The 21,264-nt window shown below is 38.4% G+C and overlaps 1 protein-coding gene across 3 annotated transcripts in view; it reads left to right on the top strand.

Moving 5' to 3' along the window:
- NUP58 (nucleoporin 58) overlaps nt 1–19,107 on the top strand; it is a 51,888-nt gene extending 32,781 nt beyond the window's left edge. The window contains exons 14-15 of one of the 3 annotated variants that reach the window (XM_019736447.3): nt 377–472; nt 18,929–19,107. In XM_019736447.3, the coding sequence (XP_019592006.2) occupies nt 377–472; nt 18,929–19,011 (179 nt within the window). In that variant the 3' untranslated portion in view covers nt 19,012–19,107. Of the gene's footprint in view, nt 1–376; nt 473–1,665; nt 3,832–11,260; nt 14,022–18,928 lie in introns of those variants that run through there. The other 2 variants (XM_019736445.3, XM_019736446.3) reach the window with 2 other exon arrangements.
- Nucleotides 19,108–21,264: the final 2,157 nt, after the last annotated feature.

Genomic DNA, 21,264 nt, shown 5'->3' with positions numbered 1-21,264 from the left:
CAAGTGAAATATCCCAAAGTAGATATGTTTGTATCTGTTTAACCAAAATCATGCTTGAATGGTCTGTCAACTAAAATTTCTAGTTCTTTTGGGAGACAGAATACTAAAATGGTCTTGTGTTTTGTGGCCTTGTTCTTTAAAAATTACTGATGGGTCATAAACGTTGTCTCAATACATATACATGTTTTATTTCAAAATTAATCTGGGTCTTCCATAAGTCTTATGCCAAGGAGTAAAAAGGAGATTTCCTTCATAAGGTCATGTTTTTCAACACTGTGTTTAGTTAGACCTTTGATAACGCTAGGTGTTACTTGTCAGTATCCTTTAACCCATGTTTTACGTGCCATTGTATATTTCTCTATCACCCTTCCACCAGGATTTGGAACTAGCTCTGGTTTTGGATGCAGCACCACAGGGGCCTCCACATTTGGATTTGGAACAACAAATAAACCCTCAGGAAGTCTTAGTGCAGGTTTGTGTGTTTCAGCCTGAATTTCAGACAAATTGAAAGGTGCAAAGTATTTAATTTAAAAGTATAAGTTTTGTTCTTTCCAATATCCAAAAAAGATTCCTGACTGAGTTTTCTATCCCCTGGATGAAGCATGCAAGCCTAACCATATAGCTTTCTCTCTCTCATAAGTTAAAGGACAGGTTTATAAAATATTTCTAACAAGACTTATTCGTTTGATATAATAATTATATCCTCTCTTAACTAGCCAGAGATTCTTTTTGACGCCATAGACCAGTTTCATGGTTAAACAACTTCCTTCATTTTTACCAAAATGAACCCATTGTTGTTTTAAGTTTTAACCCAGTTTTTATCATTCATTCAGGAGAATGAGTTCTCGTCCAAAGAAATGTTCTTTAGTTATAGTCCTATCTTACAAATGATGATTAATTGGTTTTTTTGTTCATTCTTGAAATAGGTATAATCTTCTGACTCTTCCAGTAGAAAATTCCAAATTCCACCTTCTTTTGAATTTTCTCTGTATTTGTATATAATGGCTTGTTTTAATGTGCAGTGCTTAGGGATAAAAGGCATGTCTAAAACAATGACATAGTACCGATTAAATTGTGTTTAAATTGAAGGAATTTGAAGAAAATTCAGTAGTTTAAAATGAACAGTTTCAACAGAGTAGGATAATAGAATTCAGCGGTATCAGGATTTTAATATAAATATGTTAATATTAGTTAACCAGACAGTAATAGTACTTGATCTTAATTACACAAGGGCTCTTGTATAAAATCAAAACAATGGGTACGACTCTTCGGTATGTTAATTGTCCTGAAAATTGTGAGTTGTGGTTTTCTTGGAAGACTTCTACATGTTGATAACATGTTTCTGGAGGGCCTGAGGAGGAAGGCACCCTGGCATATTGAATTAACAGGAAAGTGGCAACTTAAAGTCTTGTGAAGATTTCAGTTATTTGTGCTAAGGTTTCTCTTTGGGCCTGGATCACTAACGTTCTGTCTTTAAAGGTGCCACTTAGTTATTTGCTAAATTATTTTCCTGTAAAGTTGCATGTTAGAAATTTAGGGCCATAAGAGATTTACTATTTTTACAGAGTGTATTCTTGCAGCTAGAAATTTACCTCTCATCCCATTTTTTTATATTTATTTTTGTGATTAACTTCTGATGTGAATGTTCTCTTCCCTAAACATAAGGCTTTGGCAGCTCAAGTACATCTGGGTTTAACTTCAGCAACCCTGGCATCACGGCGTCAGCTGGTTTGACATTTGGGGTGTCCAATCCTGCCTCTGCAGGTTTTGGAACAGGAGGACAACTCCTTCAGCTGAAGAAACCTCCAGCTGGAAACAAAAGAGGAAAAAGATAAACATATAGCAGCAGCGTTCATTCTATGAGTCTATTTTTCTAAACTTGATGCAGTAATTAAATTGCATCCCAGGAGATTTCTAAAGTTTTGATATTTTTCCCTACTCTGGAATTTGAACTTTGTTCTTATTTGCCATGCTAAACATATTTTCTCTTGTGAATTTGAAGCCCAGTTGTATATTTTTCATTATTTCGATTCTCAGTGTGAGAAATGTTCTGATGACATCACTGGTTGGTAAAACCTACTATTTAACCTAGTGTTAATAGCAATGTTTTTGTTGATACAGTTTACGTTATGTGAATATATGCACATGTGTTTCTTATAGAGATGGTGTGAACTCTAGGGCCTGTACCTGAATCAGCTGGTAACCTGGTAAAGGCCTTTTGAACTCCACTGCAGGGCATCTTGTGAATATGTGTGTAAATATATACAGAATACTACACACAATTGTGTGTGCATATAAAATATATATTTACAGACCTACAACTTTTGCCTCAGACTGTTCCCCTTTTCTAAGGGTATTCCATTTTTCACCTTTTAAGCTTCAGATCCTCAGTGCTTGTAGAACGATGAGCTAGAGGTACCAGGTCATTGCAGTTACTTGCTTAAAGACATAATGAAATGGTTACTGGTGTAAATATCTGACCTACCCAACTTCACTGCCCCTAGCCTTTCCTGTTTTTGTTTTCCACCTTGACCTCGAGCAGCTACCCTAAATGAGGAATGCTGTAAAACTCCTTGAGCAGATTTTAACAACTTTTATTATCCTATATGTCCTCATATTGCCCGTATGAGATGTTTTTTCATATGTGAGATGTACCTTCAAGAGCATATTTGAACTCCAGACTGGTGTTCTGGGGTAAAAGCTATTAAGCCAAATTGATTCTATGCAGGTGAAGGATGCGCTATGTATGAATTCAGTGGAAACTCTTCTAGCTATTCCAATACAAGAGTTCTTTCTTATAGGGCTATTGATACTGACACCAAATGGAGGGGCTTATCAGCCTCTTAGTGTCTTAAGTAAGTGCTTAATTTGGAATAGAGAAACTATATTTTAAGAAAAAAAGTATTTGTAGCAACTATACACTATCCCCCGTTTTAACAGTGAACAGAGCTCCAGGTAGAACACATAGGTGTGTGAGGTTCCATCTGTGTAACAGTTGTCTGTATTAGTGTCAGTGACATAGGCTGGGTGGAAAAGAGAGCCCTTGGAAAGAGAACTGCCTTAGCCACGATTTCAGACAGAAACCATTAGGTAGACCTGTTTATCTTTCAAGTACCTTTCAGGTGGGACGTGAACATGGACTTTCATTGAAAATAGTTTAATTTTTTATATAGATGGTTTTGTACATAATGTGCATCAAGTGAATATTTTCAGAAGCATTTCACCAAGGCACTTTTTTTCCTAAAATAGGTATTGCATATATATGTGTATAGATGTTGATATATATATATATATAAAATATATATCGATATATATACACACATATTTTTAGTATAATGTTGGATTTGATTATAAAAGTGTTGTCAAATCTGTTTTATTTATGCACATATAGCAGTGATTGGCTTTTTGGAATTGAGATTTTTGCGCCTTGATGCATTCAAATAAGAAAAATGCTTTGTTTCTGAGCGCTAAAACTGTTTTTATTTTTGCGTTTTTCTCTAATACTGCAACCCCCAGATCCACATTTTGGGGGAAGGACAGGAAAACATGTGATTTTGTGTTTTGAATTACTGTCAGAATAAACTACACAGTTACAACAAGTTTTTTAAAAGGATATTGCATTGTGCCGCAAAAATCTGAATATTTATATTTCTTGGTTTTTTTCTTTATATATTTTACATTTTAATATGTTGAACCACTGGAAATTTGTAACAGATCAATTTGTGACAGGAGTTTAAATGTGTTGTCATTGTCTCCATTGTCTTCACCTTGTCCAGAGGCTATCACTAAGGAAACAATAAAATTTACATTGTGTCAGTTTCTTTGAATCTTTATAGGTGTCAGTAATTGTTTTTAATATGTAATTTCCTAATTATTGCTATTTTATTCTCTTTGGTTGGGTTTTGAGTGTTTTCACTGGTATATACATACTGATTTTTTTTTTTTTTTTTTTTTTTTAAAACCAAAGACAACACAACAAAGTCAGTTTGAGTAAAAAGGAAATGTCTCCTGCAACTCCTAGGCCCTACACCCACTTTTTCCCCCCAGAGTACCCACTCTTAATGGTTTGGTGTATATCCTTTCAGACTCTTCTAAAAAAGGTTTTTTTCAACATGTGTACAAATGTTCATTCTCCTATTGTCTCTTAGATTCTTTTTTAAAAACAAATGGGTTAAAAATCTATGTGTTTTGTGACTTGCCTTTTTCCCCCTTAATGATATGTCATCGACATCTTTCCATGTCAGTCAATGCAGATTTCCTTTTTACGTACTGTCCTATAGCATGGATGTACGATGATTTGTTCCAACTAATACCTGTTGATGGGCAGTTAGATTCTTTCCGGTATTTCAGTGGTACAGAAAAAGCTGCAGTGAATATCCTTGTACATGTTTCTTTGTGCTTATGTTTAATGTTTCTTTGGGATTAATTATAGAAGAGAAGTTGCTGAAAGGCATACAAATTTTGTGCTTTAATGTCAGAGTGCCTTCTAAAAGTGCTATATAAATATACACATCTACAGCGTTTATGAGAGTGCGTTTCCCAGCAATCTCTAACCCTTGATATTATCAATCTTAATAAATACTTGTGACGTTTAACTTTTTCATGTATATTATCCACTTGCATGTTAATGTAATTGCATGTTAATATCTTTTATCCATTTTTATACCCAGGTTATTTAGGAGTTTTTTCTTAATGATTTGTAGGATCTCTATAGATAATGGCTATTAATAGTTTTCTTGTGAGATAGGTTGGATTTCTAGAATCAGCTGAGTTCAGACCGCTGTCTTGACCCTGTATGATCTTGGACAAGTTACAATTCTTTTCTAGACCTCAGCTTCATCATCTGAAAGGGGGATAATAAAGATGGGTGGTTGTATTAATAATACAATCCACTTTAAAGCATTTGGGTAGCATAAGCCCCTGACACTTTGCAAGCATTTACTATTCCTGCACCAATACATACTGCTTTAGTTATTTACTGCTTTACTTATTATAGCTGGATGCTTTATTTAGATACCTGATAGGGAAAGCTGCCCTATCTTTTTTTGTTTTGTTTTATGTGTGTGGGAGGGTGGGGTTGACTATTCTAGGACACTTACTCTAAGATGAACTTAGTACCTATTTTGTCAAGTTTGATTTTTCTTAAAATCCTATTGGGATTTTCATTGGGTACATACAAATAAAATATGTTATGATCTGGTGAGAATTGACAATACACCAATACATACAGCATGGTATATGCATTTACTGGGTATTTTTATTCCTTCAACAAGGTTTTACAGTGTTTATTAGATTCTTGGCTAATTGTTTTTCCTAACAGCATCTTGGTTTTATTTCTGAGTGTGAATTTTTATCCTGTAGTTGGTACAAGGTCATTTACATTATTATAAATATAGGTTAACTGTTCTTTTGTAATAATATAATCAGTCCAATTTAATGTCAAGTAGTTTTTGCCACAAGGGTATTTCAGTAATGCCTTAAGAAATATTGTAATGGGATTTGTGTGTGTGTGAAATACGTGGGTTGGAATGGTCTGTCACAAGACAATGCTTTGGCATCTTCTTCCATGCCTTGCCCCTCTCACTGTGAATAAGCCTGGCTGCCCTGCACTTTTCAGAACACACTTCACGAGGGAACACAACCCTGCGGCTCGCTAACGCAGGGCCGATGTGCTGGGAAGTCTGAGCTGGAGGGCCTAAGTTAAATCTCATTCCTAAAGTCATCTTTGCCTATCAGTGTATCTACCATTTATTGAGTGTGTAGTCTGTTCTGGGCACCACACCCAGACCTTTGTAAACTTGACCTTGTTTAATCTTGCTATTACTCAGTAAAGCAGAAGGGTCAAGCAATTTACTTGACATTACATAGCTAAGTCATGGAGCTGAGGTTTTCCTGTGATATAGGAGTAACACACTGATTTTCATGCCTAACCTCTTAAAGGCACTGAAGGTAATGTCATTATGGGGTGACTTACAAGTGTATAATAGACTAGGTCAAGGCAAAGTAAGGTAAGTACAAAGGGCCATGGGACTTGAGGGAGAATAATCATATCTATGATGTAAAGACTGAAGAAGCAAGGGCTAGCCTGGTGTAGTAGCCATCTGACCTTTTCCCACGGTTTCCCTATGAAGAGGTTCATAGAAAAAAACTAGCATGGAGGGTGGTCTGCCCTCTGAACTTTAGAAACTGTTAAGTTTCATAAGAAAGCCGTTCCAGAAAGGCTTACTTGACTCTCCTGTAACCCAAAGAAGCATTGTATGCTCAGACTGAGTGAGACTAGATCCTTGTGATATAGACAGGTGAACCTCATCTGACCCAAGAAAACCATGGAAATCATCAAGCTTCCGGTGCTAACACACAGCAGCAGATAGAAGAAAGTAGGGATTATTGGAAAAATTCATGGCCCAGAGTGTTTTTTTGCCTTTCCCACTCATTCATTCTTGTACTTTTTCTCTAGTACCTAATCTGTCAATAATTTTTTAAAACAACCTACTAGGCTCAAAGGTTACCGTGGTGAATAGTGGGCTGTAGATTTAACTTGCATAGGACTTGTTTTTGTCATCCTCATCCCTCTTTGAATCCCCTGGTAACAAGTCAATTTAGTTTGGTGAATATTTATTAATATTTGCTGTGTGCAAGTCACAGTGGGAGCATGGGGATATAATCATGGGTAGGATATTGTCTACACTCAATACTAGCTAACATTGAGTACTAAGAAGCCAGCGCCTCTTCTTAAGAGCTTTCCATATATTAGCTCATTGAATCCGCAGTCCTATGACTTGGATACCAATTCCTGTTTTTACAAATGAAAAAACAGGCACAGAGAAGTTAAATAACATTTAATGGTCATTGAACTACTAAGTGGATGGGCCAGAATTCAAACCCAGGCTGTCTTTCTGTAGTCTAGGCTTTTAACTCTTACTGTATGCAAATAAGTACAAAATGGGATTTCTTAGTGATAGGATAAAGATACAAAGAAAAAAAATTTTTTGATAAATTTTGTTGGGGAATATTGGGGGACTGTTTCTCCAGGGCCCATCAGCTCCAATTCGTCCTTCAGTCTAGTTGTGGAGGGCGCAGCTGAGCTCCCAGTCCAGTCGCCGTTTTTCAATCTTTAGTTGCAGGGGGCTCAGCCCACCATCCCATGCGGGAATTGAACCGGCAACTTGTTGAGAGCCATCAACTGAGCCATCTGGCCGCCCCTTAAAATTCCTGAGAGCACAGAGACGTTAATTCAACTTGAGGGAATAAAAAAATTATTGTAATTGGTGGCTTTGAGCAATGAGTTATGAATAGGATTTATTTTTATGAAGTATTTACCATTTGCATTGAAAGAACTACATATTTACTTAATCAAAAATAATCCTGAATTTGAGCAACATAAAGGGATAAAATTAAAACCAACTAATACCGCCATTCTCCAGAGGAAGTTTCTGTTAGGTTTCTTTTCATCTTGATTCATATTGTTTTTCTTCATTCTTTTTAATAGCTGTATAGAGCATATATGTCCACATTCTATTTAACAAGTTCCTCTTGGTACTTAGATACTTTATATATTTTTTGCTATTAGAAATAACTCCAGTAGGATAAGTGAAAATGGTATCCAGTTTTATGGACTACTTTGGGAATTTGAACATTTTCATGTGAGTATTGGCCATTTTTTTCTTAATTATTTGCAGAGCTCTTGGATGTAGTCTATAGAGATGTTTAGAAAAACTAACAATTTAAAATCAGCCCTGGATCCATGTGGCTTTAATGACAATTATGTCATCTTGCCTATTTCTTGTTGCCTTTAAACATTCTTAATATTTAGATTAATTTGTCTTATATACAGAGGGTGCCAACAAAATGTATACACATTTTAAGAAAGGAAAAAACTATTAAAATTGTAATAATATGTACCGATAACAAAAGATGAATACAAATCACGTGTATACATTTTTTTGGCACTCCTGGTATTGCAAATGCTTTGCAGTTAATCTATTCACCTCCGTTTATGGTGTTTTGTGTTTATTATGTAGACATTTAATTATGTTGCCAAAATGTACTAGTCTTTCTAAATGTCTTCTGGAAATGAGTGAGAGCTCAATGGGAAGAAAAAAGAATAAGGCATTTTACGTTTTACAGTTTATAAAGTCTTTCATATTATGTCATTAAGACTTTATAACTGTAGGAAGATGTCTTTAAAAGATTCAGCTAGGTGGCTACGGTCAGATTGTAATTGGTGGCAGAGCTGAAAGGAGACTTCCCACATACCGCTTCATAGAGTGCATTTGTAACGGTGAAATGCTCGGCCTCTCCAACTCCATCTTGGTCCAGCTTGCCTTGTGCCCATGGCCTTCAGGCTCATAGCTCCCGCTTTGTCAGGCATAGCCACTCGCTCATCATTAGAGGAATTCCGCTTGTGCTCGAGTTTGACAAAAACAGCCCCTCCCAGTTCCCCTGCCCTTGACCTAAAGGAAGCCTGAACTCGATTCTTGAGACGGATTTGAGGATTAGGTCACTCATTGCCTTGTCGCCTTGATCTGTAAATCTTTCCTTACTCCAAACTCTGTTGTTTTGAGTTTGGGCCTTTTGAAGCATCGGGCACACAGACTTTGTACCGGTAGCAATTTGGCGAGCCAGCCAGGAGACGGTGGCCGTGGCGGGCCAGCCCCAGCTGGAGTTTCCCTCTGTGAGTCCCCAGTAGCTGCCAAAGCCGTTTTGCTTTGGGGACTCAGGAGGGACTTTCCCTGGCAGGTGCTCGTTTGGAATAAGGAAACCTCTTTGGACTTTGGTTTTGTTTCTGGAGTAAGTTGTTCCCACATGCACAGCCCGGAATCCTTCCTCTCTATCTGGGCTTTCTCTCCCTCAGGACAAAGCCATCTGCATTTGGGGGGCCTCCGTCTGAGCGCAGGATAAGGATTGTCAGACTCTACCCTTTTGTTTGTTGTCTCTGCGAGTGGACGGGCTCAATTTGGAAGTAAGGGTAAGTCGTCCCAGCGCGTACAACTGGGAACTCCCCCTCCATTTGGGCTTTTCCCTTGGGCTGAGCCAATTTGTTTTGCATTTGTTTGGGGTACCCTTTTGGGGAGGGTAATAGTTGTAGGACTTATACCCAGTGTGTGAACAGTTTCAGATGCATTCATTTGTTTGGCCATTTGAATTTGAAATTTGTAACTTGCCTAGTGTATCAGGCTTGGTTAGGAAGGTGCTCAATGTATTGTCTTGCTTGTGTATCATTTGTGTGTCGAGCTGAGGCTGCTTCTTCCCCCATTGGTTTGGAAGTAAAAAGTAAAATGATGTCTGAGGTTCCTTCTCCCTCTCCATCTCCTTCGTCTCCTGATGTGGCAGCTGGCATCGTGTGCTCAGGCCCCAATGCCAGCATCTTTAGGAAAATCTGCCACTTTAAATTCAGGCGATTTGAAGCTACCCTGACCCTCTGAGCTTTCAGACTTTATTGTGCACATGCTTCTGTTGTTTGTGTTTGTCAATAAGCCTACCTTAAGGGGCACCCTGGAAGGAGAGGAGTCTCAGGCCTGCGGAGACGATGAAATGCATTCTATGATTGATTATAAATTAATTTTAAAACGACTTTAAAGGAATTCTTACACTATGCAAAACTTGGTCTTCTGAGCAAAATACTGAGTTTTGCATTGTATCTGGGACACAAAAGCTAGTGTTTTAAAATGAAAGCTGTGAGATAGCTGTCTGTGGTTATCTGTAGGTTTATGTATATATATATAACATATTTCTACAGCTGAATATTAAACTGGCTTAAACAAGTGCTTATATAAGAATTCTCAAAAATACAGCTAACCCAAACGCTTTTCAGAATCACGTGATCTGGGCAAATATTTGATATCAAATCTAGTTTTGAGTTTGGTTTGGTAAAGTAGGCATATCTTTAGAATCCTAATCAGCATTAAATAATACTCTTATTCTACAAGTTTTTTTAGGTTAACTCTTTAACAATAACTATATTGTATAAGTGTACTTAAAATGCTTTTTCTAAATCTCTTTGGTAACTTGGAACTTGAAAGTTTTGTTAGCTAAATTAAATTATGGATATTTATTTGTATTCTAAGTAATTACCAAATGAGAATCTTGAGAAAGGAAGTTTTATGTGTGGTCAAGCTTATTAAGTTAAAATAAATTTAATCAAGTAAGTGACTTTAAATATCAAAAGCAAGCTGATGCAGAATTAGAGTTAGATTTTTCTTTCTGCTAAAAAAGGACAGTTTCTGGAGCTCTTGGTCTGCTACTGATAATGTGAAAAATGTTGTCTGCCTGGAAAGCAAAGATTCTGTGTTTTGTCAAAATAATTTTCTGTGTTTTATGTTGCTGTAACCACGTCCTTGATTACATAAGAAAACTGAATCGCCTCAGTAGTAAGAACTAAGCTTTGCTAACAATTATGTAAACTTCTGTATTTGTGTTTGAAATTTTTTAGGTACACTTTGGTTACATGGATAATTAAGTATTGCTTGTAATGACTTATGATCCTGTTTAGTCAAATGTCTAAAGTTCTTGATGTATTTTGACAAACTTCCCAAAATTTAAATTACAAATATAGTTTTGACCTGGGAGTAACTGAAGTGTTTCAGAAGAGCCCCGGGAACACCTCAAAAGATTAGTTTTCTCTCCTTGCAAAGGAGAAATATTCAACTATTAGGCTTATTTTGGTGTGTTGAAATTACATGGGAAACTTTGTCAAAATAAATAATTATGTTGCATTTATATGCATATATTCTTATTACTGAATGAATGTTCTAGAGAAGTCTGATGGCAAGTCCTTGCCTTGGCTTTTCTGGCCTCAAGAGGCCTTTTAGATTCAGTCTGAAGATTTTAGGAAAATTCCAGCAAAGCAGATTTAAAGGTGTCTATATGGTTATTTCCTATTCTTACTGGACTTAAACAAATAATCTCTAGAATCTACAATGTCCTGATACAACATTTTCATTTGGTATGTGGAAGTGTTATGTTTCAGAGAAAAGCACATTCCTTTGTCAGTTATGTTATAATCAGATCTATAACCATGCCATCTTAAGTTTTTGTCATTTACAGTCAGTCCTGAGGTCTGTCTTTAATAACTACTCATGAGTTTGCTTCTAGCAGGCAGATGTAACTGATTGATATACCTTCCCATCGCGTCAGCCCCAGAGATTGGTTATTATTAAAATCATGGAAGAACAACCATCCTGGTGATCAGCTTGAGCCCAAGTGGGTGAGGCCCTACCGGGTTCTTTTAATAATCCGTTCCTCTGTTAAATTGATCCAGCTCCTCTTAAGAACACCCAGGAGGGCTCCACTGCTGACACAAATTCATTCAGAAGGCCTCCAGAAAGCAGAAGGAGACGTGCTCCTGTTCCAGCCAGAGATACTCCCCAAAAGTCGGAATACACATGCACACCCCTAACAGATCTCAAGTTACTGTTTAGAAGACAACTAACAAAAGATAAGTAATGCACAAGCGCAACTCACTTCCGTGCATCTTTGTCTTCACTTTCCTTGTCTATATTTCTAATACTCCACCTGCCTTACACCATCTCCTTTGTACATATAATATTCAATTAGCTTCCTTTAAATTTTCCCAACCAGCTCAAAAGGGACGCTCTCCAGTATTCTGACTATCTACCTTGCTATCAGGAAGATGGTTTTTAGCCAGCGTTTGCCAGGACCTTATCGCCCTGGTAAGGAGTGGGAGCTCATGAATATGTGATTAGAAATCATTCAGTAACTTGAAGAGTAATAGCCAATGAGACTGTTCAAGCCATAGCATCTCCAAAGGAGGCCTTATAGTCTCTCTGGCCAAAGCTGTATTAGATCATTGAATTGCTTTGGGTTATTTTCCAGCTGAACAGGGCGGTGTCTATTCACTGGCCAAGTGTTGCTGGAGAGCAGGAGACCAGGGCATGAGAGTACTAGTTAATACAGGACAGCAGTGCCAAGCGGGCACGTGGGCACCTGTGCAGTTAGGTACAAAGCAGTTCCATTCCCTGAGCCCCTAGATTTATGCTCCTAACCCGCATCTGGGGCTCTTTATCAATCCTCCACCTTGCACAGGAGGGCAAAGGTTATTGCCGAGGCAGTTAGAAGAACAAATTACGCTGACGTCAGTATAGGGCTGGCTCCTGGCCGAGGCTGAGGAGCTGCTACAAGGGAAGTTCCTCTGGGCATGTCTGGCAAAGGCTCCAGCCTGATGCCTTGGCACCAGGGCTGGTAAACGGCCAGCGTCAGCTGCTGTTCAGGGCTCCTCAAGATACTGAACCAGGGGAGGGGACATTGGAATGGGGGTTGGTCTGGCAACTTCCCCCAGGTTGGATAGGATACGTCTTGCAGAGAGAGAGAGGCGTTTCCCGGCCAGCTAAAGCGGCCCCTGTTGATCCAGGAGAAGAAGTCTGGGCTCAGACGTTCTGTGGATGGGAACCGACACCGAGAGCACTCAGGCCGCTCAGCGTGGTGCAGCCACTCCACATCGCACATGACCTGGCACCGTCACCTGACGCTCACCGCCTGCCTGTACAGAACCCGCAGGCTGCACACGTGTTACCTGATGGAGATAATGCCGCTGCACTTGCTGTACTGAGAGGAAAGAACCTCAGGATGCACTGGGGACCTCAGGAAGAGAGGAACTCACCCAGGCGGAGTCTGGTGGCACGTCCTTGCCTTGGATTTTCTGGCCTCGACAGGCCTTTTAAAATTCAATGTGAAGATTTTAGGAAAATTCCACCAAAGCAGGTGGTACCTATGGTTAATAACTATTCTTCCTGGACTTACACAATCAGGCCAAGTCTATTGAAAGAAGACTTGTGTTGCAGATAAATTAGTCTTAATTTGGCTATCTTTGGTGAAAATGGGCTTGATTTTAGAAAATTATATTTCAAAAGGAACTATAGTATACCTTTGTGGATATTAGATTCTAGTGCTGTCCATTGCCTTAAGTTTTGTTTTCTACTTGTAAACTGGACTGAATCCTGAATTCTTCCAGTGACTTGGAATCATTAAGCACTAAAGCTGCCCTTTTCCTGAACCTTGCAATTGCAAACTGTAGCTGGACGACGTGATAATACATTTCAGAGCGGTTGGTACATTAGCTCATGCTTAAACAAGCTCAGTGAGTGATGCTGTGTAGGCCACACAGAGTTTACCTGAGCACCTGATGACGTCATCAGAGACATTTCAAACTACAGAAGGAGCTTCCAGCCTAAAAACTTAGAAACTGGCTTATAGTTTGCTCTGATCATTAACCTTTGTTTTTCCTTTGTTTCCGTAAATTTTGTCAAATACTGATGGTATGGAATTTAACCCCTATAGTCAGCCGTTTGGTGCATTCTACTGCCCAGGCTCTAAGACACCAACAGTCCTTGACATGGGTCGTTGTCTAGACAGCAGGTTGCTCTAGATTACTTGTCGGCTGAACAAGGAAGTGTTTATACGAGTACAGTGGCCAACTCATCATGGTTCGGGTCCTGGAGGACATAATCACAAAAGTTACTCTTTATTCTTTGTCTCATATTAGGATACAGGTATCCTGGGCTGCTGCTGCTTCTTCCATTGCTGTGGTCTCTGCTTGCAAATTGAACACCCAGAATGCCCCCTCTAAGGCTTAGGGAACTTCGCGGAAGAGGTGGGCGTGTGAGATTGTAAGAGCCCGATGAGAGGGGCACAATGGACAGACAGATCTGACTCCATCTTAAAAGCTGACCCTCCCTCTTAATTGAACCTGGAGATTGAGGAATGAACAACAAAAGGGGGCAATTGTAGCAGAGTGAAATGCTCGGCCTCTCCGACTCCATCTTGGTCCAGCTTGCCTTGTGCCCGTGGCCTTCAGGCTCATAGCTCCCGCTTTGTCTGACATATCGACTCGCTCATCATTAGAGGAATCCTGCTTGTGCTTGAGTTTTGCAAACAGCTCCTCCCAATTCCCCTTCCCTTGACCTAAAAGAAGCCTGAACTCGATTCTTTTGAGATGGTGTTGAGGATTAGGTCCCCATCTTGGTTGTGGCCTTTTTGATCAATAAACCTTTCCTTACTCCAAATTCTGACGTTTTGAGTTTTGGCCTTTTGAAGGTCAGGTGCGTGGACTTTGAACTGGTCACACTTTGAGAGTTGTTAAGTTTTTGATCACTGCGGTCACTTTGAGGTAGGTGATGTGACCATTTCTCTTTTACAGATGAGGGGAGAAGCAAAGTCATTTGCCCAGAGTTATACAGGTATTAAAATAGTGATGCCAAGACTCAAATTCCAACATCCCACGTGTCATTCTAGTAAAACCTTTTTGAAATAAAATGCCATCTTTATTAAATGATCCTGCTTTCAGCTCAATGTCATTTTCAGATTTAATTCTAATGCCTTCTGTATCGTTAAATATTGAGAAGGCAGAAGAAAAGTTAAATCACTGGGGCCAATGAAATTGTTTTCATTTCTTTGAAGAATTTTTTTTCTCATAGATAGACGTGATGACTTGTTTCAAGGGCACCAACTCTAAACAACATGAACGACAAGTTCTCATCTTGGTGAACTATATGTCCACAGGTGCCACTTTGAAAACTGAGATAAACTAACCTTTAACTGGACCTTCTAGACTGAGCCCTTGTTAGATGTAATGATTGTATCTTTTAAGATAATCTATTGAGAAATTCCTAAAAACTACCACTTTTAGACTCCTGATGTAGGTTGATCCAGTGGTGTGTGTGTGTGTGTGTGTGTGTGTGTGTGTATGTACAGATATAATTTAAATAATCCTATGTATGTATAAATAAAATTGAAAGTCATTCCTGTTTTTGATAACCTAAGTATTTAAATATATATTTTATATACTTTTGTATATTGATATTTTGCCCCTCTTATTGGCTTTATTAGTCCTGTGAGTTTATTACTCTTGAAAATAGAGAATTGTTTTCATTCTTATTTTTAATCAGAATTACACAAGACAGTTTAAAGAATCAAATATTTCTATAAGATTTGTTACAAAAGCAGGTCTACCTTTTCTCTCTATTTCAAAGTGATAATTGTCACCTCTTTACACTTTGGGTCAATTTTGTTCTCAGTCCCACTGTCCCCCCTATAAGTTTAGAATTTAGCTTTCTTGATAGGCTAAGTCACTTTTCAATTCCAGTTTCTAAAATTTCATTGCTATTACCGGTTTTTCATATTCTTATTGTCATTGTGGTTTCAGGCCATCTTTTAAATTTTTAAATCTTTTTATGGTAATTTTGTTGGAAATTCTTTTAATTTTAAATTTCCTTTTTTTTTTTTTTTTTTTTAGGAGTTCTAATTGGCTGTTTAAAAATTATGCCCGGTCACTTTTTGATAATCTCTTGTTCTATACTTATACTTTTTCTTTAAGCATTTTTTAACATACTTATTTTGTCATGATAAGTCCAATATCTAAAGTCAATAGGGTCTTATTTGATTTTCCTGCTGGCTTTTGCCCCTTTGTCTTTCTCCTTGTGTGTTTGTGATTTTTACTTGTGAGCTCATCTTTGATAGGAATTTATCTTTGAGAATTCTGAGGCTGAAGATGTGTTCCTCCAGAGGGGATTTGCATTTGCTTCTGTCAGGCAGTTGAGAACGCTACCAACCCAGGTCTACTTTAAGATAGCATTGCACTCGGAGTTTTTTAATCCACATATGTAGTGTGAATTGAAACCATAGCCCCTCCTGAGAGTCAGAGTAATGAATTCTCAGAGCAGAATTTTCTTTCACTTGAGAGAGCCAAAGCAACCACAGGCAAGTTTTCTTTGTCAGACTCTTTCCCTTTCTTCCTCTCTCTCCTCCCTCTGTCCCTCCCTTCCATTTGTGTATGGTAATAGTGTTCACAAGGGGTCCAGCTAAAACTCCTATTGGTAAAGAAGGAGAGAATTTTACTTGGGGGACAACAAGAAGACTGCCTCAGGAGAGCCTTGGCTTGCCCCCCAAACACCTACTAAAACCTCTAGACCCTTGGCAGCTATCTCAGTAGCCCCCCTTAAGTTTTCATTTCATTTTTGGCTTCTAGGAATTTACTTTCTTGCTAGCTCAGCTATGAGTTTAAAAGGTGTTTTGAAAAATTGTACTCATTATTTTCAGGTGTTTTGTAGTGGGAGTGTGTTTTAGGAGATGTAATCCAGATATAGTTTTGAATAGAAGGCCTTTACCTGGTTTTTATGGGTACGTATTCTATTGAATCTACCTTATTCCTGATATGGATGTAAAGTGACCTAGATTGCATCTGATCCCAGCAGTGATTTTATTCTTTTTTGCTCGTGATCTAGTTTATATTATCCTTTCTTCAAAATCACTGTCCTTCACTTAGCTTTTATTTTAATTTTACTTTGGCTTTCACTTTAACTGTGTCTGGAGTTGCTCCTTATTTTCAGCTTCTGTAACTGTGCATTTGGAGATTGCAAACTAGGGGTCTGCGACTTGATCTGTTTAGTCTACAGAATGTTTCCTGACTTTTGAAAATATGATTTTGCATGACATTTGAAATGCCTTAATTCTGAAAAGTCCGTGGATAGATCTGGTGGCAGTGCCTCGGCCTGCATCTCTCCCGGCTCAGGATGCTGCACTTTCAGAACTGTCATTTACCCTGCAGTCTGTCCCGGTCCCCACCTCTCCCTACCTCTCTTCCCGCTCGCGTCATGGTACTTGTTGAATTACCTGCCATACCAATGTAATAATGTGCTGTATTTCACACTGGCTTTGTCAAATCCGTTCCGCACCTTTAAATATTACAGGACTCTGTACACACTCCTTCACTAGTTTTGTGACTAGTTTAGTAGGGTGGGAAAGAGATCTTCTCCATTTCCCAGTCAGAAAAACCAACGCACATAGACCCAGAATTCTGGCCTTCCCTGTTCAGGTGTTAGAATGGTTAATCTGCTCACAAATAAGCCTTAGGAAGGAAAGCATAGTCACCATGTAGTGAATTCCTCAGTGCTGCGGAAAGCCTCTCTGGATCAATCAATCATCACTGTGAATGCAGTTTGGATCCGATGGAGCCATGCAGTACTAGGCAGCTGACAGCAGAGGGCGGGAGACGATTTTCCTCCTGCCCAGGGTGTGTGAGCAATTTCTTGCACTGTTATTCAAGGCACAGCGTTTGTTTCCCGACCTATTATTTTATGGGTTAAAGTTCTATGATGGGACTTTTTGTGTGTGGGTGTTTTGTTCTTTCTTAGGTACACTCATAACAAAGAATGATTCCAATCATTGTTTACATCTTCTGTATGAGCTGAACAAAGAATTGGTCTAAAGAACAATGCTCTTTAAAATAACTTAGCCATTAAGAATAATGCACTGAACGTTTATTCCTTCTCGACTCAAGAAGAACCTTCTGCTCCTATACACTGTGTTATGTGCCGTTGGTTTAGAATTAGTAATTCTTCACTTTTAAAACCCTGTGCTCTCTGATAGTCACAAACATATTTAGTGAGCAGCTGCTATAAGCCAAGCAGGAGTGTTTGGTGAGTTCATTGTGCCTTAGTGCTTTTATCTGTGCTGTCCGAAATGGTAGCCACTGGCCATATGTGGCTACTGAGCAATTGAAATACAGCTGGTGTGATTGTGAAGTTTAACTTTTACTTTTTCAATGGAATCAATTTAAATTTAAATTTTAAAACTGGCATTCAATTCAAATGTTGGGCAACAGTTAAGTGTATTTGGAAGAACTTGGATATCAGAGTTTACTTTTTTCAATTGTAAATTTTATGCAATCTCAATGCAGATCTAGTGGTTTCAAGGCAAATTGAGCATCCAAATTGAAAAGCATTTAGGTACAAACTTCACACTGGGTTTTGAAAACTTAAAAGAAGTTTGTAAAATATTTCAAAATATTTTTATATTGATTTCATGTTGAAATGATATGGTTAAATAAAATCTATTACCAAAATTAATTTTACGTGTTTCTTGTACTTGTTTTAATGTGACTGGTATAAAATTTAAAATTACATACACGTGTATGTGACTTACTTTATATTTGTTGGGCAGTGCTGCTATACATGGTCCTGGGACCACATATGGCTTATACACCTGAAAGAGAAATAAATTGCAGATATTTAATTTGCTTCTTTTTGAAAATCTCTTGTCAGTTGTTCCAACAGCCTCCTACCTGGCATCCCTGTTTTATTGTCTCTATCGTCCTCCATCAGAATCCTTAGTTATCGTCTCAAAATGCAAATAGGATTGCGTATAGCCATACTCTTTGGTATTCTTTATTCCAAACTCTAGCATAATATAAAAGGCCCCTCACAACCTGTTCTCTACTTTCACCAGCCCCTTCTGATACTGTCACACGAAGGCCATTCCAGAACGCTGTTCTTTCCCACCACTTTGCTTTTGCACGCGCTGTTTCTTTTGTCTGGAAGAAATGTGAACCTGTCAGCACCATCTTTCCTCATCCTTCCTCATCTCCTTCTTCAGATCTTCAGCTGGATCTCCTCTACAGCTTCACTCTGGTTAGACTTTGGACCTTATGATACAGGCTTACTACGTTGTATTTTTGTTACTTGATGGTATGTTTATCTCTCACATTAAATAGTATACCAGAACGGGAGCCCTGTCTTGTTTTTGTTTTGTTTGTTTTTATCCTCAACACTCAACATCTAATTGGACTCCATAAATATCTCTGGATTAAGTATTAATAACTCGTGAAATGGGAAAAGGATTAATTCAGTGACCCATGGCTGACCTTTCTCTGTATAGGTGTTGGAACTGGGCCACTAGGTTTAGAATTTCTGTTCCACTACTTAGTAGGTGTGTGACTTTGGCCAAGTTATTTAACATCTTTGTGCCTCATCAGTAAAATAGAAATAATAATACTTTATCTTACAGGTTGTGAAGATTAAAATGAGTTAACATGTAAAGTGCTCACGTAGCTGCCTGGTGCAAGCTAAGTGTGCAATAAATATTAGCTATTACAGTTGTCATAATGCAATCTAAACTATTTTTCTTTTTCTCTCAGGCAAAAAATCACAGGTTTTAACAGGATTTCGAAAACCCAGTGTTACAGAAACCAATGAAGTAGGAAGAAAAATCCAGTTCTGAGCAATCATTGAATCAAGAAATACCTAGTTGGCAAGGAAGTTCTGATTATCATTTTGTGAATCGCATTATTTAAGAACAGAACTGTATGTCTTAGAGTGAGTTTGGTCAAGATTTTTAGAATTCAGGAAAGACAACTTGACCTTGATGTTTAAGGACAATCTAATGGGTCACATACTAGATACTGACAGTGTTTAAAGGAACTGGGAAGGAGACCACTAATTCAGTGTACATAAGGAATTGTGGAAAGTTCACAGATGGAATGGGAAAATGTGATACAAGACACAATTTACCAACTATAGTGAATTAAATATTTGTTGACTTGAATTATGCAGCTCTTTTTTTTTTAAAAAAAAGCTTTATTGAGATATAATTTACATTCTATGCAATTTATCCATTTGAAGTGTACATTCAGTGGTTTTTAGTGTATTCACAAAGTTGTGCAATATCACAATCTAATTTTAGAACATTTTTGTCACCCCCCAAAAGAACTCCCATACACAGTAGCAGTCACTCCCCATCCCGCAGCACCTCCCCAAGTCCTAGGTAATATAGGTAATAGACACCTTTGTTTCTATATGCTCGTATTTGCCTGTTCTGAACATTTCATATGGATGTGATCGACTTCTTTCATTTACCATAATGTTTTCAAGGGTTGTCCATGTAGGATATGTCAGTACTTCATTTTTATCACTGAATAATATTCAGTTGTATGGATGTAACACATTTTATTTACCTATTCATCAGTTGTACATTTGGGTTTCCACTTTTTAGCTATTATGAATAGTGCTGCTGTGAACATTCACGTACAGGTTTTTGTATGGACGTATGTGTTCAATTCTCTTGAGCATATATCTAGGAAAGAAATTGCTGGCTCACATAGTGACTCTGTATCATTTTGAAGAATTGCCAAACGTCCAAAGTAGCTGTCCCGTTATATATCACCAGCAAAGTATGAGGGTTCCAATATCTTCATATCCTGCTTTTGTCTGTTTTTTAAATTAAAAAAAAAATTTTTTTTTATAATAGCTATCCTAGTCGGTGTGAAATGGTACCTCACTGTGGTTTTGATTTGTGTTTCCTTAATGACTAATGTTGGATATCCTTTCATATGCTTATTGGCCATTTGTATATTATGTGATTCATTTCTCATGATAAGTACACCATTCCTATGTCATTCTATTAATTGACAAATATTTGTTGAGCAACTGTTATGTTCAGATGCCTTTCTAAGTGTTGGAATAGGTAAGTGAACACAGCAAACAAAAACATCAGCTCTCCTGGAACATATATTCTAGTTGGAGGCCATAGGCAATATAGAGAATGATAAGTTAAATATGTAGAAATGTTAGGTGGTGATAGGAGCTATGGGAAGAAAGTAGGAAAGGGATAGACACTGTCGAAGGCGAGGCTTGCGATTTTAAATAAAGTAGCTAGAGAAAGCCTCACCAAGAAGACGATGAAGAGAAAGAGGAGATAATGGAGGGAGCTGTGCAGAGACATTAGCAAAGTAGGTTGGGGAAGTAGCACAAGTCTCAAGGAAGGAGGGCTCATGGTCTCATTCAAAGAGCATCAGTGTGGCTGGAATGGAGAGGGAGGAGAGTAGGAAGAGGTGAGATCACAGTTACAATGAGATCAGATTATGTAAGACCTTTATAGGCTCTTAAGAAGGACATTGGCCTTCACTTTGAATAACATGCTAAGTCTTTGGATCCTTTGTACAGAGAAACGACGTGATCTGACATCCATGTAACGCTGTTTGGAATTGCATGTGTGTACACACATGGGTGAGGGGGGATCGGTTGCCACAGTGATTGGGGATCGGGGATGCTGAATGTTTTGCCACAGATGGTGATCTTCACAGTGTCAGTAGAAGCCCTGCTAGGAAACACAGGGTAAGGAAGAAACAGGAGGTGAGTTGAGACATGAGAAGAGGGTGACTTGGATCGCTGGGGCTGTGTAGGGGATAAAGAAACTTGATCTGTATTAGAGAAGGATCAAGGATTTCAAGGACAGTGGTCTGAGCTTTGGGAAAAATGGAGATGGCATTAATTGGGAAGGGTAAGACAGGGAGGAGAGGTGGGGAAAGGGTGGCATAATAACGGTGTAGTCGGAGGTTTTAAGTTAGAAATGTGTTTAGACACACAAGTGGACGTGTTAAGTAGGCTGTTGAAAACACCAGTCTGCAGGTGAAAAGGGGCCTGAGAGTTGATACAAATTTGAGAGTCTTCTCAGACTAGATGATCAACAAAGGAG

Source organism: Rhinolophus sinicus, chromosome 16 (genome assembly GCF_057876585.1).
Source record: "Rhinolophus sinicus isolate RSI-liver-muscle chromosome 16, RSI-T2T, whole genome shotgun sequence".
In the NCBI taxonomy this organism is placed as follows: domain Eukaryota; kingdom Metazoa; phylum Chordata; class Mammalia; order Chiroptera; family Rhinolophidae; genus Rhinolophus; species Rhinolophus sinicus.
This window is presented reverse-complemented; position numbering and strand designations above follow the sequence as displayed.